General features: G+C 40.3%; 1 protein-coding gene across 1 annotated transcript; it reads left to right on the top strand.

Moving 5' to 3' along the window:
• Positions 1–577: 577 nt before the first annotated feature.
• Positions 578–12,190, top strand: LOC308668593 (lysosomal acid lipase/cholesteryl ester hydrolase-like; the record flags this gene model as incomplete). Its single annotated transcript, XM_081328603.1, has 6 exons — positions 578–598; positions 1,110–1,227; positions 1,776–1,807; positions 3,650–3,885; positions 6,206–6,315; positions 12,078–12,190. The coding sequence occupies 6 exons, from the start codon at positions 578–580 to the stop codon at positions 12,188–12,190; spliced, it is 630 nt and encodes a 209-aa protein (XP_081184729.1).
• Between the last annotated feature and the right edge of the window lie 6,655 nt (positions 12,191–18,845).

Genomic DNA, 18,845 nt, shown 5'->3' on the forward strand with positions numbered 1-18,845 from the left:
TTGTTTTAAATGTTTCAAAGAAAAAACTAAAAAAAGTCTCATTGCCTTTTGGAAAATCATCTTGGATACAATCCATGAAGTAGAAATCCATTTGTTCTGAAGCTCTACCATTTATGATGATGTTATTTTATTATTTATTTATTACATTTTTATACCGCCCTTCTCCCGAAGGACTCAGGGCGGTGTACAGGGCAATAAATGCAAACAGAATATAAAAGTTAAAAACGAATTAAATAAGTGCCCCAAGTTAAAACAATAAAACAGTAATTAAAATATATTAAAACCCCAACCCTAACCCATCAGACCAGGTCAGACTGCTCAAATAGATATGTTTTTAGATTGCGCCGGAAGGAGCGAAGGTCGGGGGCCGTCTGGAGCTCAACCGGCAAGCGGTTCCATAGGTCTGGCGCGCCCACAGAGAACGCTCTCCCCCTGGGGGCCACCAATCAACATTCTTTGATTGGAGGCACCCTGAGGAGGCCCTCTCTGTGGGAGCGCACTGGACGGAGGGAACATGACGCCGGCCGCATATAATGCAACAGAGCCAGAATATGTTCCATTCCATTGCCCAATAGGGATGACAGTACATAATTACAAGGTGCAGACCTATCCTAACAATAACTCATTGAGCAGAGCATTCATTCTATCATCATTCTCAGAACGATAATTGATTGGCGTATCATACAAATTTTAGCACCAAATCAACATTCAGCAAATCAACAAGATCTGCTACTATACCCACCAAATGCCAGCCAATTGTGCTATATTCTAATCAGCAGTGCTTTTTTTGTAAAAGAAAAAGGTGCCGGAACTCACACACGTCATACAACCCACTTTGCCTACCCTACAAGGTTCCAGCCAAAAAAGGTGCCGGAACTCCGTTCTGAGAGTTCTATGAGAAAAAAAGCCCTGCTAATCAGTCTGTTTAAGTGTTTAACATACAGATCAGGCATAGTGTTTAACTGTTCTGCATTTATACTTTCTGCATGTTCCATCTGGATTAATTTTTCCAAGACTGCTAATTCACTGAACCCAAAGATAAAACCACCAAGATATATGGACCAGAAATCTACTCAACTTACTGAAAATAGAATTTATTTTATTTACAGTCTAAAATCATCCAGTACTGGGAGTGTCCCAGTGAAGAGTATCAAGTTCTGACTGATGATGGCTATTATCTTCAGTTAAACAGAATTCCTCATGGAAAACACTGTCCCCAACATAAAGGTAAGTCTGTAATGTAGCATTTCCACACTTGGATTGCATATATATTCAAGTGCTCATGAAAAACTCACTCTGCCTTCTGGGGTGTGAAGTACAAAGCTGCTTCTTGTTTTCAACTTTGACTGGAAAAGAGCTTCTTTTTAAGCCACAGATATTTGGCCTGAATATGATATTACCATTCTACAATGTGCAGGTGTTAGCAGTTATTATGATGGGTGGTTCATTCCAAGATTCTTTTGAACTTGTGGAACCAAAGTAATGATAGGTTTCTCTGTAGTCAGAGACCCCTTCTGGCTGCTATAGGTGGAGCATGTGTGGCTGGATTCAAGATATAATTAAGGTTTCTCTGAGAGTTATGCCACTTGTCTTGTCATGAAAGAAACTTGGTGGTCTCTCTTTTAAAGGGAACATTCCTTATTCCAGCTGTTCTTGAGAGTTTCACTTAATCTTACACTAATCTCCAACATTAGGAAAAGTTGTTAAGAAAATGTTCCCGTTACAGAGGATTCCAGGGAAGTGACTTATTTTCATTACTTTCAATCTTGGGCCAGAAATTGCATTGTTCATTCTAATGGAGATGGAAGTAATGCATTTCTCTGGTCCTGTTAGACTCCTTGGTAGCATTCAAGACAATTAACTATGGTATCTTCCTAAACTAGTGTCAAGGGCTGGAAGTAGTAAGCATTACTTTATGGGTATTCATAAATCACTCCCACCTCAGTGGGTAGCTCCAACTGTTAATCACGAAGAGACAGCAGTCAAGCCTTGATTGCCCCAGTATGGAATATTGCAAGGCTTGACTTATAGTTAGTGAAACTTTGAATTGGTACTTGGAGGCTGCAGGAAGCTCAGATTAAATCTTACTGGCAATTAGAATTGTTACTTTACATTAACTTTGATCCTGGCAGTTGGTCTTGAATGGGATCAGGCTCATCCTGAAGAGCTGGTCCATGACTTGTGCATCTTCCTAGTTCTACAGTACTTCACACAATAATAATAAACCTTTATTGTCAAAGTACAACATGTGTACATTGAGATTAGCTGAGCCTCCCCCTGTGCTCTCTCCCCCCAACACACAGTGACAACAAACCCTCCATCCCACCACACTATGTGAACCAACTACACCACACACCGGCCTCCCAAGTCAATTCTGCATAAGATTATTTCCCATTTAAAAGCCTAACAGCCCACGGATAAAAGCTATTTTTCAGCCTGTTGGTACGGCTGGCTATATTCCTATATCTCCTACCGGATGGTAGGAGAGTAAAGAGATACCGTCCAGGGTGTGAGTCATCCCTGAGAATCTTCCTCACTCTTCCAAGGCAACGAGCCCTGGCGATGTCATCCAGTGGTGTCAGGGAACAGCCCACAATGTCTTGTGCTGTGCTCACTACCCTCTGCAATACTTTCCTATCCGCGGCTGTCAGACCAGCATACCAAACCACAATACCATATGAGAGGACGCTCTCTATGGTAGACCGGTAAAAGAGGGTCATTAGCTGTTGTTCTACCCTGTTCTTCCGCAAGATCCTAAGAAAGTGAAGCCTCTGTTGGGCCTTTCTAGCCACCTGGGTTGTGTTAACTTTCCAGGTCAGATCTTCACAGAGGTAGACTCCCAGAAATTTAAAGGAGGAAACTCTCTCTACACAGTCCTCCCCGATGTAAAGTGGGGCAGGTTCCTCCTTTTTTCTCCGGAAGTCTAACACCATCTCTTTCGTCTTGCCGATGTTTAGGTGCAAGTTGTTGTTACTACACCATATGGATAGTTTTTGTACCTCCGCCATATATGCTGTCTCATCCCCACCTGTAATAAGACCCACCACAGTTGTATCATCTGCGAACTTGATTATCGCAGTGGATGGGTCAGATGATACACAATCATAAGTGTATAAAGAGTACAGGTAGGGGCTAAGCACACAGCCCTGTGGCGTGCCGGTGCAGAGCTTCAGGGGGGTGGACAAAGCAGACCCGACCCTCACTGTTTGTACCCGATCCCTAAGAAAGTCTTGAATCCAATCGCAGATAGCGGGGGAGAATTTCAAGTCAGTCAGCTTCTCGATGAGAATGCTCGGCAAAATGGTGTTGAAAGCCGAGCTGTAGTCAACAAAAAGCATCTGAAAGAAAAAGCAGATGTGAATCTTGGCCAAGAATATTCTCCCTGTAGCAGCTACCAGAGCACTTACAGCACTACCTGGAGCAGGAAACCTTTGCAAAAGGAACTATGATCATCTGACAAACTAAATTCTATGGTGTACATTGAGTTGCCTCTGAGCACAGCTTGGAAACGGCAGCTGGTAGACAATGTGGTAGCCAGATTGCTGCTGTAAGATGACATTGATGATAAGATTGTTGCACAGGGTACCAGAATGATTTTGGCTCCAGGAATGATTTTAGGGAATTACACAATTACACAACTAATTTATAGCTCTTATGTTATTATATATTTAATATGCTCAATTGTTATCAATTTTATTACTTTATATTGGTACAGGGTTTTCTGTCAGAAGGGAGATGTTGGATTGCAAATCTTCCTAGCAACAGGTTGGGATTTTTCCTAGCAGATGCTGGCTATGATGTCTGGATGATAAATAACAGAGGGACCACTTGGTCTAGAAGACACCAAGAATTTTCAGTTGACCAGCAAGAATTCTGGGAATTCAGGTAAATTCCAAGGAGAATTGATGAATGAAAATATTTGGTGAAAGTCCACTAATTTGTTAGGAAAGAAGCTTATAGGGGTATATGTAAATTAATGAATAAATATTTATATATTATATACATGGATACAATAAAGATTCAAAAAGCAATGTCAGGTACTTTCTGCATTTGGGACAAAGACTCGAGATTCGGCGTTTCTCAGCCCACGCTGATGTCGCGCTCCTTACAGTCTCCCTCTCTCGAGTCTTCATCCCAAATGCAGAAAGCAAGCTGAAACAAAGAGAGGGAGACTGTAAGGAGGGCGAGATCAGCGCGGGCGGAGAAACGCCGAATCTCGTGTCTTCGTTCCAAATGATTGCCTTCCGCAATGCAAGCAACTGGGATGGCTCAGCAGAGGGAATGGGCATTTCTCCGCACGCAGGAGAGGTTTGTTAGGGAGGCGGTGGTCCGGCGTTGTTTACCTCCTTCCTCTGTGTGTGTGTCAGACCTGCGGGGAACAGCTGGTAGAGGTGGCCGTCCGGCGTTCCCCCCTCCTGTGTGTGTGTGTCAGGCCCACAGAGAGATGCAAACACCAGACTGCCACCACCTCTACCAGCCGTTCCCCACAGGTCCGACACACACACACACACACACACACACAAACGAGAGGGGGAAAAATGCCGGACTGCTGCCTCCCTACCAGCCGTTCCCCGCGGGTCCAACACGCACACACACACACACACATACAAATGAGAGGGGGGAAATGCCAGACTGCCGCCTCCCTACCAGCCGTTCCCCGCAGGTCCGACACACACATACACAAATGAGAGGGGGGGAAATGCTGGACTGCCGCCTCCCTACCAGCTGTTCCCCGCAGGTCCAACACACACAGACACAGAGAGAGAGAGAGAGAGAAGGGGGAAAAGAAGGAGGGGATCTGGCAGCACCCGAGACTCCATATGCTGCTCAGAAACACCCTCTCACCGCCCTCCCTCCTGTGGCAGACAGTCTTCTGCTTGCCGCCCTCAATCAGAAGGGAGGGCTGTGGGAGGGCCGCATTTACACAGAGCAGGGAGGGCTGTTAGAGGGCCGTATTAAACCGCCCCCCGGGCCGCAAATGGCCCGCGGGCCGGACTTTGGACATGCCTGGATTACACTCATGTCCTAACCACCTCCAAATTGGACTATTGCATTGCTCTACATAGGACCATCCTTGGAGAATATCCGGAAACTTCAGCTAGTGCAAATTGCAGCAGTGAGGGCTATTATGTGCACTCCTAGAACAGAGCATGTTACACCTCTGCTCTGTAAGATGCATTGATCGCCAATTTGCTTCCAATTCAAGTGCTGGTTTTGATCTTTAAAGCCTCTCATGGCACTGGACTATGTTATCTCTGGGACTATCTCTCCCCAATTATATCGTCCTGCCTGATTAGATCAGGTAGAGTAGAGATGCTCTAGGCAATGGTAGGATTCAGCCAGTTTGAACCATTTCGGCAGAACCAGAAGCTAATTTTTTGTTGCCCAGGCCCAGAATGGACTTCCGGAAGCAGCATCCACACAGAGAAATGGTTGTTCACATATCTGAATCCCACCACTGGCTGTAGGTACCGCCAACTAGGGACCAAGAGACTTGTCTTCTCTGCCATGGCATCCACCTTATGAAACATGCTTTCCCCCAAAATTAGATTCATTCCATCCATTTTGTCATTTTGCAAGTTCTTCAAGACCTGGTTATGTTACCAGGCTTCGGCTCCCAGGGAACAAAAGACATGCTTTGATTCCTCCTTTCTTGAAGTGGCCATTCTTATGCTCTCTCTGCCCAGGGTTTGTATATTTGTTTTTATAATATTTATTTTAATATGGATTTTTATATTTTTATATCTTCTGTTTACTTGATTGTTATGCAACATCTGGAATCACTCTTGGTGAGATGGAAGTTTTACAAATTTGATTGATGATAATACAATACAACAAAACACAACATAATACAACACAACAAAATACAACATATAACATAATATAACTTAACATAACAAAACAAAACATAACATAACAAACAACACAAATATTTCTGCAACCAGGGTCCAAATATACATCCCTAAAATTTCCAATTTTTAAAATAGCTCACCACAGCCATCCCCCATACCATTTTTGTGAACAAATGTATTTCCAATTATTATTATTATTAAACGGGAAAAACTAGAGCATCTCTGTGTTGGTCTGAGGTATTGCTGAGACCTTGCTCAGTGGGTTTTGATGAGGTGCTTCAACCTAATATCCAAGAATAGTAACATAGGCAAATAACTTACAGAGGTGTTTAGTATATATTTTTGTGTTACAGTTTTCATAAAACAGCAATTTATGATATACCAGCAACAATACACTTCATCCTACAGAAAACAAAACAAGACTCTTTATATTACATTGGCCATTCCCAAGGAGCAACAATGGGTAAATTAAGAATATAGTCTTGGCACTATTTTATTATAAAACTGTGTTTTTCTGTCTAGCATCAAAGCATCCAGCAGTTCATTTTCAACTGGAATGAACAAATGCAAGAAATTTTCTATGTAATTTTGTTTGCTTTTCTCCACATCAACTTACACCCAGCAGTTTGTGTCTCTGTTCCAAAATACTTTTCTGGTACTAAATAATGCTCTTCTCAAATAAATAAGAAGGTTCTCCTTTGTATAAAAAAAAAAGATAAGGGAGTGTCATATTGCTGTTAGCCCTGTCCCAGCTTGGGCATTTAGGAGTGAAAGACCTTGACTCTATATGTAGAGAAAAGTATACTTTTACTAAAGCCAACTGGTTACAGCATAAGCAAAGCCAGATCTGAATATCCTCAGGTAAACCCCGTGATTTTCCCGTCCCGTGGGGGACGGGAATCCAGCAGAGGGCTTCCAATGACATGTTTAGTGTGAGGAATATAAAATGGATGCAAACTTTATTTTAGATTAGGTTAAGCACAATTATGTAAGTGTGATTTAAAGCTCATTCATGGGTCATTTTTATTTTGCAGCAAATATGGGGCACTAAAGAATTTTCTCTTTCTGGTGAGAGAGAAAAAAACATCAAAATCTATGCATGCAGCTATCCACTGATTGACTACCTTTGCCTCCAAAACATTTTCCTTGCAGGAGGATATAATGAGAAAAACCTAAATGTAGTAAGTAAGCTCTATTTTTATTTATACTTTCTACAAACAAGATAGGTGTCAACCAAGCAGGCTAGAGCCGGTCAGGAAATCACAGTCTGCAAGAACTACATCTACACCTTAATAGCAGTGTTTCTCAACCTTTGCAGCTTTAACTTCAACTCCCACAATTCAAGGTTGAGAAACTGCTTTAGCACAATCTTAGAGATTTGCCTGTGTTTTCTCTATTACCCTGAACCTCTTCCCCCCCCCGGCCCCCCACCAGCTGGGGCTACACAATCCCTTAATTTAGTCTTCTCTCTGCGAAAGCTCTGTGTTGCCAAAAACTCCTTCTGCTCCTTAAGGTGCATAGTCCATCACACTAATGAAAGATGGAGGGAAAACACAATTCTTGGAAACTTGTCCAGTGTCTGTAATAGCAATTTGTTTAAATGACCAGAAGAGAAATGTTGACATCACAAGCTAAAAACTACAGTGTTGGTTGAACGGAACAGTGAAGAAATATGCAGTGAAGATTAGGAGCCTGATTGATTTCCACAGTGGTAAAATATATTGCATTGAAACTTAACACTTTATTTACATGTAGAAGTGGGAGACTTCACAGGATATTCTCTAAGGGTAAAAAAAAATAATGGAGCTGTGCAAAGAAAAGATTCAGCGGTGTCAAACTGCTGATCCACAGGCCGGACACGTCATCTAGAAGCCATACCCACCCCACTGACAGCAATGGCAAAACCGTCCCGATATGTTGTGCAACATCACGTGACATTGTGAGTTTGACATGTCAGGATTAAGAGACTGGATTCAAACTAATCATTCCAGATCAAGGACCTGACCTGGATCTCTGCATCAAGCAAGATGGCCCCAAATAGATTCAGAAATTCTATAACTTTTCTCCTATAGGCCTTTGCAACTTTCATCCCACATACTGAGAACACTGAGGGAAGTTGAATGCTGTAATTGATTCTCTCTAGCCCATCAGACTGATCATCTCATTAATAAGAATCTAAGAGACTGTTTTTCCTTAGGCATGAAAGCCTCCTGGGTGACTTTGGACCAGTCACTCTGTCTCAGCCCACACCACCTCATGAGGCAATTTTGCGGAAAATAGGAAATGGGATATAAAGCAAAATAATAGTAATGATGTCTTTGTGTATCATCATCATAAAATTTCTCTGGAAGATTTACTCAGCTTTAAGAGCTTTAGGCAACATGCATATATTTCCCACCCCCTCACACTATTTCTCCCCCTAAATAATCCTGTGATAGTTTCATCTAAAAATTAGTAATTGGCCTAAAGCTAACCATTGAAATTCCTGCCTGATGCTGAACTTGATCTTGAGTAACCAGAGCCTACAGTCGGGGTGACAGGAGGAAGCTAAGGGAGCTGAGATGCTGCATGCAATTATACAATCCAAGTCCTACCCCTTTGTAACTATATGCCACATCATGTATTTAAAACACCAACACAGATACACAGTCACACCCTTCATTATGGCCCAGTTGGCTCCTCACTGCTAATGGCCAGTCTGCAGCACTGGGAATAGAAGGAACAGAAACATCATCATCAACCCACATTTATCTATGAACAGAGGGCAACTTGATCTAAGTCTCTACCAGCTGCCTAGTCCAGAATCTAAATGATTACATCACACATTTTTCTACAAATAACATTTCGTTTCATGATATTTTAATACAGATCAATTATAAAATGTTATTTGTGGTTGTGCTTGACCCTGTACAGCAGGGGTGTCAAACTCGCCACATCACATGACGTGTCGTGACGTATCGTGAGTTTTTCCCCCTTGCCAGAGCTGCGGTGAGTGTGGCTTCCGCAGGACACATCCAGCCCACGGGCCAGCAGTTGTACAGTATGGCTAAAATGGATAAGGCACCAAGTTTGCAAACCGTCTCCAAGCCTCTCAAAAAAAAAATTTTTTAAGCAAAGTTTGCAGATTCCTGGATATAGGAAGGTTCCCTGCACTGAACTGTCATCCTTATGAATATAATAGATTTACTGTAATTAATCTGTTCCTTCAGAAACAGTTTCTCAGTCTGATTCATCTCTATCTGTCCAAAGCTTGTTAGTTTGTTAGCTTATAAAAAGTTACTAAGTCTACACTAAGCTAGAGACAAGAACCAAAGTCAGTGTATAGGCCCTCAGGTGAGCACCAAGAACTCAGAGGTTGGTGCAGGAAAAATTACTGTGAACACTGTGAACATGGGGAGGCATTTTTAAAGGCACATAATACGAAATCATCTGCTTATTGCTCCGATAGTGTTTTCCTATCGTCTGTGGTTATATGCAACTTATTTTTGAAAACTAAGATAATGGAAAACATCCATTATGACATCCTAGGATCTTGGGAAGAACTTGATTTGTATAAAGGTCAACATGAGCTAAAGAACTGGTAGCTATTATTTCAGATTGTTGCATATATAATCATGCACTCAAAGAAGACGCTATGCATTCTAACAATTAAAATATACCAAAAGATGGAAATCCATATACTAGTATATGTGTCTCTATTATGTCTGAATTTATATACACTTTCCTGGATTATATCCACATTTCTTGTTTTTCCAAGATTTTTTTTAATTATTTATTTTTATTGTACACTACCCAGAGTTAAAAGGGATGTGGTGGCTCAGTGGGTTAGGACGCTGAGCTTGTCGATCAGAAGATCGGCAGTTTGGCTGGTCGAATCCCTAGTGCCGCGTAGCAGAATGAGTGCCTGTTATTCGTCCCAGCTTCTGCTAACCTAGCAGTTCGAAAGCACATAAAAATACAAGTAGAAAAATAGGGACCATTACAGTGGGAAGGTAACAGCATTCCGTGCACCTTTGGCGTCTAGTCATGCTGGCCACATAACCATGGAGACGTCCTCGGACAAACGCTGGCTCTTCAGCTTTGAAACGGAGATGAGCACCGCCCCCTAGAGTTGGAAACAACTAGCACACATGTGCAGGGGAACCTTTACCTTTACCTTACCCAGAGTTACATTTGTGAGATGGACACCAACGCTATGTAAAAACATATGGCTCCATCTTGTGATTTTGCAATAACCATAAATTTGTAAATTGTAGGAGGAACTATTTCCTGAAACCCTTATGTCACTATGCCTAGTACAAAGACCTGCAAACAAAAATAGGTCAGCTGTGGTAAAAGAAAGCAAAGCTGGTCCCAACAGCAATAGGCATCTTCTGTTCAGTACCAGTGAATAATCTATCAATACCAGTCTAAGGTATTTCTTATTTCCTAAGGATTTTGTTTTTGATTTAAGAGTTCACATTATATTTGGGTTAATGCCTTTTTTTACATGTATAATGTTTTAAGGTTTGTTCTTGCTGCCACTTACCTTATTTAGTAAAAAAAAAAATAGAAACTAGTAAGTTTATTTCTTTCTATAAAGTTGCATAATATGAATAGTGTATATACTTCTGTACATTTGTCTTATTAATAGAGTTTAGGATTAAGATTTCAAAACTAATTTTTAAATTGTGAGTAATGTTTTTATTTGCTTTTTGATTCTAATTTCTGAGGAATTTAAATACTATGACTATGGTTATAAGAACATAGAAGTATACAACAAGGTAAAAAAAGTATGATGGTCTTTCTAAAAATAATGTCTTGTCTTGAGCCTCACAGAGCACATTTGTAACTTTATGATGAAGCTTCAAGTAAGCAGTGTTAAGGAATTTGTTGTGCAGAGGTCTCCTTGTGCTACCAAAGAGTTGCACAGACAAGGAAGGGTACTGAGAGCAGTAAGAGTCACACAGTAAACACAAGAGTACACTGAGTTGTAAAAGCAAAATGTAGTTTACTTTAAGGTGGTGTAAGAACAAAAATGCACAGTCAAAAATAAACAGTCCAGGTCATACACAATAGCAACAGTCCAAGAAGTAATCCAAAATACAAAGTCTTCTTACCGGTCCAGAGGTCAATACACAGTTCAGGTTTATTTTATTTTATTTTATTTTATTTTAATTCCATTTATATCCCGCCCTTCTCCGAAGACTCAGGGCGGCTTACAAGCTTAGCAGTAGCCTTCATTCTATGTATATGCCTGCTTGTTAGGGCTTTCACACGCACCCCAAGCGGCATTATTACAAAGTCAGCTTATTGCCCCCAACAATCTGGGTCCTCATTTTACCTACCTCGGAAGGATGGAAGGCTGAGTCAACCTTGAGCCTGGTGGGACTCGAACCTGCACTAATTGCAGGCAGCTGGTGTTACTTAAGGAGGCATTAGCCCACTGCTCCACCAAGGCTCATGTAATAAGTATGTAATAAGTATGTTTCGAACATTATCAGTATAATACATCCATCTGAATAAACATCCATAAAATTGGGCTGTAAAGAAAGGCACTATAACAGTAACAGAGCAAAAACAGTAATAGTAGAGAGCAGTGAATTCAGAGAGAGAAAGAAGCTACGTTACTAGCTCCCTCTTATGGCCATGAGAACACTTACACACCCATTGGCCAATTAACATCTTAAAGACATAACATCATGGTTAATATATTTTCAACCCAACATTGTAGGCTAACACCATATGCCTAACAAGCAGAATCCAACTTCTCATTTGACCACTTCTGTTTAGGAGAAGCTGCCTCAGACCCTATGTTTGCTCTTCCTTCCTGTATCTCAAAGCCAGTAAAAACTTTCTTCTTTTTCCTCCTGCCCTGGTTTGGACTTGAGAAGAGTTATAGAGTGTTCAAGTGGCAGAGACCTCTTGCCATCCTTTTCAGTGCCAAAAGTCAATTATCCATCCTAGTCTTGCTGTACTTGACAGATAATCCTGAGAGTTGCCTACACCATGGATTTAAGTATATGTCAAGGTGTCATGAATCTATTAGGCAACTTCTCTGCACACTGAGGGCGATTTCCAAATCACATTCTTTTTTTCCCCTCTCTTCTTTTCATCCACAGACAACACCTCCATTTTATAAAATAGAAGATGTTAGTGTGCCAGTAGCTGTGTGGAGTGGGGGAAATGATATTAATACAACCCCAAGGAATATTAAGTCACTGCTTACTCAAATCGCTCCTTTAGTTTTCTATAAGGATATTTCTGACTGGCAACATTTTGATCCTGTCTTGGGTCTGGATGCTCCACAGTGCTTCTATCCCGATGTGCTTGAACTGATGCAGAAGTACAAGGATTAATGTCAGGATCGGGGGTCTCTTGGGAAAAAGAAACATAACATCTCAGCCACTTGTCTATTTCTTGAAATCTTACAATCCAGCTTTTTAAATTAAATAAGGTTATTAAGAAAACACAATTATACATACCCTTTACATACTTTGCTTATTTTACAAAAATTCAGGAAAATCAATAATAGGGTAGGGTAGCTGATATTTTATCAGAGTTGTCAGTGTCCATATAGATAATTCTTCAACAGTATATTTGAAGAGATTTTACTTTATACCTTATTTTTTTCTCATCAAATAATTTTTTTTCCTGCTGTACTCAACATGGCTAAGACAAAACATTTATTGCAGGAAAGGACTTCCAGTCCTGCACGCAGTGTAGTAGTTGAGGGGTTTGGGACTCTGAGCCTCCAGCTGAGTTTCTTCCTGTTTAGGGACCCTAAATGGCCCCAAGCCACCCCGGAGAGGTGGCAATGGAGGAGGGAAGTCCTGGGGACCTTGGAGAGATGGCAATCAATCCAATCGGTCCAGGAGAAGCCTTCCAGAAACCAACAGGAGAAAGGCTAGACTAACTTCAGAGTCTAGCCCAAGCTGTGAGCAACCAAAGTCAAAAGCACTACTTTAAGCTGACCGTAAACAGCGTGCTTGAATCTGGGTAAGAACATTGATTTTCTCTATGCTACCTATAAACTTTCCTGAAGGGAAAAAATTCCCAAGAAGCAAAAAAAAAAAAAAAATTCTGAAAGTGAGGAGGGGTTTTTTTGCCCTACCCTTTTGCTAACAGAAGTGGCAAATTGAACCTTTTATGGAGGAATAAAATCTGAAAAATGAACCAGTGCTGACACCTACTGGTGGATGAGGATTATGACAGCTATTAAAATCTGAGAAAAAACTAATCTCTACTTGTGACTTTAGCAATAGAGAACAGCTGTGACAAAAAAAGAAAACAATCTGGGCTGTAGATAAAGTGAGACTTACAAACTTGAGAGAACAAAAAAAGAACTTCTTTGAACTCTCTGGACTATAAGTATTTATTTAACTCTGACTCCAAAGCTATTTCCAGAGGGGGGGGGGAATCTGGATTTTCAGTCATCATGGAAAATCAGAGATTTATAGGATGTACTTATCAAGAAAAAATAAATACTTTTCAAGAGGAGACATATGCTATGTTGCAAGTAATACAAATAACAATGATTTCAAACCACAAAGAAATCCAGAATAACTTTGAAAATATAAACCAACTCATCTCCAATTCAATTTTATACCAGAAAAAGTCCCAGGAAAATACAGCAGAAAAGGAACAGATAAAACAGATAACTGAACATAAATTTGAGGATAGAGACTCAAAGATGGAATTCTACAAAACAAAGGAGTATGACTTAATCCAAGTGGGGGGGGGGGAAATTACAAGAAATACTGGATTTGGAAAAGACAACTTATATTTCAACATTACAAAATAAACTTGAGGATAAGAAAAAAGACTGGATGCAACGGTCTACAGAGATGCCAGGGAAAACACTAGAACTGGAGAGACAAAAAATGACAAGAGAAGCAGAGAAAAAAGAAGGAAAAAGTTTCCCAATAAAAATGAGTGGGCAAATGCCTCTAACAAAGATACTGATTTACGTTTTATATCTACAGCAACATTTATGAACATATGGAAAATCTTTTTGATTCAGAAAGATACTGGGCAAAGGAAAAAGACTAAGAAAATAGATGATGGGACTTACCAGAGAGAATACTTTAAAAAGAAACATTTGTTTGAATATAGTTAAAGAAATAGAAAAGTTTTGGAATATATTTGTCATTCTAAGAGGGATGAATTCCCTAAATAATATAGTATGATTTTTTCCCTTTTCTGTTCTCTCTCTTGATATGAGTAATATAAAAAAGTTGAAATGACTTAAATAAAGGAAATGTTTTAGATACTTAAATGTGATTGAGTTTAAGAAAATTATAATGGATAAAATTATAATGGAAAAAAAATAAGAGCTAAAGGACTAGATGATTAGATATATTAAATGGAATGTTTAAAGATTAAACATTTTTAATTATGGTTAAAAGGAATAAGAAATTTTAGAAAATAAATATATATTAGCTTAGGGATATATATTTTAAGTAGTATGTTATTTCTTATGTTTCTTTACTCTTGCTCTCCTTTCTTTTTTTCCACTGTCATATCTATTCCTTAAGAAATGTAAAAGTGTGAGATGGTTTGCATGGAAAAATAGAGTTAAATTTTTAAATGAAATTAATTTTTGAGAAAATCCTAACCAGTAAGAATTACTAGAATTTGGTGGGAGAAATAAACTAAAATAAGGACTGTGACAGGATCTATGATAAGGCAACCAAAATGATTGAATAGAAAAGAAATATTATACTGATATGGTTATTATTTTTAGGAATATTGGGAAAAATATATATTTAATTGTTATCTATCAAAACAATTGTATTAGCTCAATGTTTGCAAAAGAGAATATTTTGGGAAAAGAGGAAATCAACTAAAACTATTATGTGGAATATGGATTATAGAAATCAGTTGTTAATGATTGTTTTACAATTGTAACCCAGACAACACACTGTTCACCAATTCTTAAGTGATTTATGTTCTCAAAAAAATCAATAAAATATATTACAAAAAAAACATTTATTGCAGGAAAATAGTTTCATAAAATAGGTTTCTTTTATTATTCTAGACCACTAGAATTTTATTCAGTCAATAAAAGTACAAGCAATAAAATGAACAGCGCAAAATTATCCCCTAACAAGAACTATTAGCAGCTATTTGGTGGGCGAAGCTTAAACGTAATTTAACAAAATTTTGAGGATTTAGAGAAATAGATTTGTTTTGATGGTTGATAATTTAACAGTACAAACAAAACTGGAGTGTGAAAATTTAAACAACAGGGGCAATCAATTACAGCTAGTCCTCAACGTAAATGGCTGAGCTGAAAATTTCTGTTGCTAGCAAGACAGTTGTTAAGTAAGATGCATCCCATTTTCTGACTTTTGCCACAGTTGTTAAGCAGATCAATGCAGCTGTTAAGTGCTTCCCCCCATTGTCCCTGCTTGCCAGAAACCAGCTGGAAAGGTAACATGCCAAGTGTCTGAATTTTGATCATGTCTCCATGCAGATGTTGCAACTGTGCTAAGTATGAAAATAAGTCATTTTTTTCAGTGCTGTTGTAACTCTGAATAGTTATTAAATGAATGGTGAACGTCACTATAGAATTGGCAATACAGAAGAACATTGGCTTGATTTCCCTATATCACAGGAGAGGGGCAGGTTTCCTATGGGATTTTTCCCATTTTTCCCTTCCAAAACAGGTGTGGGGAGTACTAATTGATCTAAAGATAAGGCTGTCTTAAATTTGAGGACTGTGATATGCTATAAATATGAGGCTGGTTTAGATACTAAAGTTTACTTAGCCTTAAAAAAAAGGAAATGTACAGATGTGGACTAGGTGGTATCTGGCTTAATAGTAGCAACTGTGAGAGAGATCTAGATGTCCTAGTAGACCACTACTAAAGTATGAGCCAGTAGTGGGCCTGCAGCTGCCAAAAAAAGCTAATACGGTCTTGGCTGCATCAACAGAGGGATAATTTCAAGATCATGTGAAATTATAGGATTGCTTTAAACCGCATTGGTGAGACCACACTTGGAATACTGCATCCAGTTCTGGTCACTACAATACAAAAATATGTTGAGTCCCTAGAAAGAGTGCAGAGAAAAGCAACAAAGATGATAAGGGATCTGGAAGCTAAACTATACGAGGGAACTAGATATGTCTAAGTCTAACAAGGAGAAGGACTAGGGGTGATATGATAGCAGTCTTTTAGTACTTGAGGGGTTGTCATAGAGCAGGGGTGTCAAACTCAATTTCATTGAGGGCCGCATCAGCATTGCGGTTACCCTTGAGGGGCCGAGTGGGTGGGGCCAGGGTGGGCATGGCCTACTGGGTGGGCATGGCTGGAGTGTGTGTGTGACCTACTAGGTGGGCATGGCCAGCTCTACATTGTTCACATCAATGGTGCCTATGGGGGCCTGGGCAGGAGTGGGACAAATCTGAGGGTCTCTGGCAGAAGGAGATGGGACTGGGGCAAGTGCCAAGGTATGGTCCACTGGAGGAGCCTCACTGTTCCTCTCAGGCCATGCAGGGGGGGAGGCTGGACGGTGGTGTGGAGGTCAAATGCCCAGCCTAGCCCTCAAGCACCCGCAGCACTAAGCCCACCCCCACTTCCCCAAGGGGGTGCCCAGCTGCTGTGCTTGCTCTCCTTAGCCAGGTTGCTCATGATGGGTATGAGGGCAACGTCAAGAGGGAGGCCCACTTCCTCTCCATGTGAGGAGACCTGGCTTTGTATCCAAAGCTTCCTTAGCAATAGGATGGGAGACCACTCAGGTTAGGCCAGGAGGAAGGGGCAAGGGGATGGTGAAAGGGCAGCAGGGAAGGACTAAGGCAGGACTTCCCTCAGACCCTCCCTCTCCTTCCTTCCTTCCTTCCTTCCTTAGAACAGAGTGATGGGAAAATATTTGAGATGAGGGAGGGAGAAAAACAGGCAAGAAATGCAGCTGGGGAAGTGTCATCCTTCATGAGGAATGAAGAAATCGCCTGGAAGTGGCCAGCACATGGCCCTCTCCTCACAGCACCAAGAGGCTGAGCCGGGTGGCACAAATCTGAAGAGAAACACAGCGCTGCCCAGTCCCTAGCCTTCCCGAAGTAGGCAGGGCCATGTGCTGGCCACTTCCAGGCGATGGTGCATCTCTTCATTCCTCACAAAGGGTGATATCTCCCTAGCGTGCACCCAGGGGGCGGGGCCAATGCAGCAGGGGCCAGTCCCTCACTGTTTCCAGATGGAGCTAAGACTGAATGTATTTTAGCATAGATGACCACCACAAAATTGTACATTGGCTCCTGACGGCCTGGGCCGGAGCCAAGGCAGCGGGGGCCGTTCCCTCACTGTTTCCAGGATGGCTTTGCGGGCCACATGAAACCACTTCGTGGGCCGGATCTGGCCCCCGGGCCTTGTGTTTGACATGTCTGTCATAGAGAATAGGGAGTCAACTTATTCTCCAAAGCAAGTAATGAGTGGAAGATCATCTGTTAAGGAATTTGTTGTGCAGAGATCTCCTTGTGCTACCAAAGAGTTGCACAGACAAGGAAGGGTACTGAGAGCAGCAAGAGTCACACAAGAATACACTGAGTTGTAAAAGCAAAAAGTAGTTTACTTTTGAGGTGGTGTAAAAACAAAAATGCACAGTCAAAAATAAACAGTCCAGGTCATACACAATAGCAACAGTCCAAGGAGTAATCCAAACTACAAAGTCTTCTTACCGGTCCAGAGGTCAATACACAGTTCAGGTTTACAACAGTAGTAAACCAACAGCAGAGCAAAAACAGTAATAGTAGAGATCAGTGAATTCAGAGAGAGAGAGAAGCTACGTTACTAGCTCCCTCTTATGGCCATGAGAACACTTACACACCCATTGGCCAATTAACTTCTTAAAGACATAGCATTATCATGGTTAATATATTTTCAACCCAACATTGTAGGCTAACACCATATGCCTAACATTCTCCCCTTTCGGTAGAATAATATATAACTCTTACAATCTTATGCACATTCTTTCACAATTAGCATTGTGTTTCACAGCACTTTGTACCTTCGTAAAATGGTCTGCAATATTTACATCAGATGGGCAATACTCTAGCTGTATTAATTTATCTTTGATACATTGTCTGACATTTAAATAACGAAGATCAGTATGTTTAGATCTTGTTCTTACTGCAGCATTATTTGCCATCTTTATTGCAGCTTGATTGTCCTCATACACAATGAATGGATCATTTACATTTAAACCCATATCTAACAATAATTGTTTGTACACTAGCAGTTCTGTACATAACACTGATAGACATGAAAATTCAGCCTCCATTGTAGATAAGCTTATGTGTTTTTGTCTAATGGACTTCCATCCAATCAAAGAATCACCCAACATTATAGCCAACCCTGAAGTAGATTTACAAGTGCTTGTATCAGAGGCAAAACTCGCATCTGCATATGCAGTAAGGATTAACTCACGATTTGGCTCTAAATATAACGAGTAGTGAATAGTCTGCTTCAGATACCTTAATACTCATTTAGCTGATTGCCAGTGTCTAACAGTTGGATTATTGTTGTACCTAGCCAATTGGTTTACACAGTAAGAAATATCAGGTCTAGTCCAATTACTCAGATACATAAGACTTCCTATCAAAGATTGGTACATAGCCTTATCAAATACAGGACTCTCAACATTAGTGTCCTTAAAATCCATAGCCATCGGAGTTTTAGCTGGTTTACACATTTCCATATTGTATCTCTTTAATAACTGAGATATTTTACTGGCTTGCGACACCTTAAAACCCCTATTTGTTTTCACAATATCTAACCCCAAATAGTGGCTTATTTCTCCAAGATTTCTAATTGTGAATTTATTTTGCAATCTTGAAATGATGGTTTGTGCTTCTAACTCAGTTTTTGTTATTATTGCAATATCATCTGTGAATAATAAAAGAAAAGATAATGCTCCGTTGTGTTCTCTTCTAAACGAACATGGATCAGCATTACTGGCTACAAAACCTATTGCACTTAACTCATTAACTATACATTTATTCTACTCATAGCCTGA

The sequence above is a fragment of the Vipera berus genome (genome assembly GCF_964194415.1).
Source record: "Vipera berus genome assembly, chromosome: 5".
Classification (NCBI taxonomy): Eukaryota; Metazoa; Chordata; class Lepidosauria; order Squamata; family Viperidae; genus Vipera; species Vipera berus.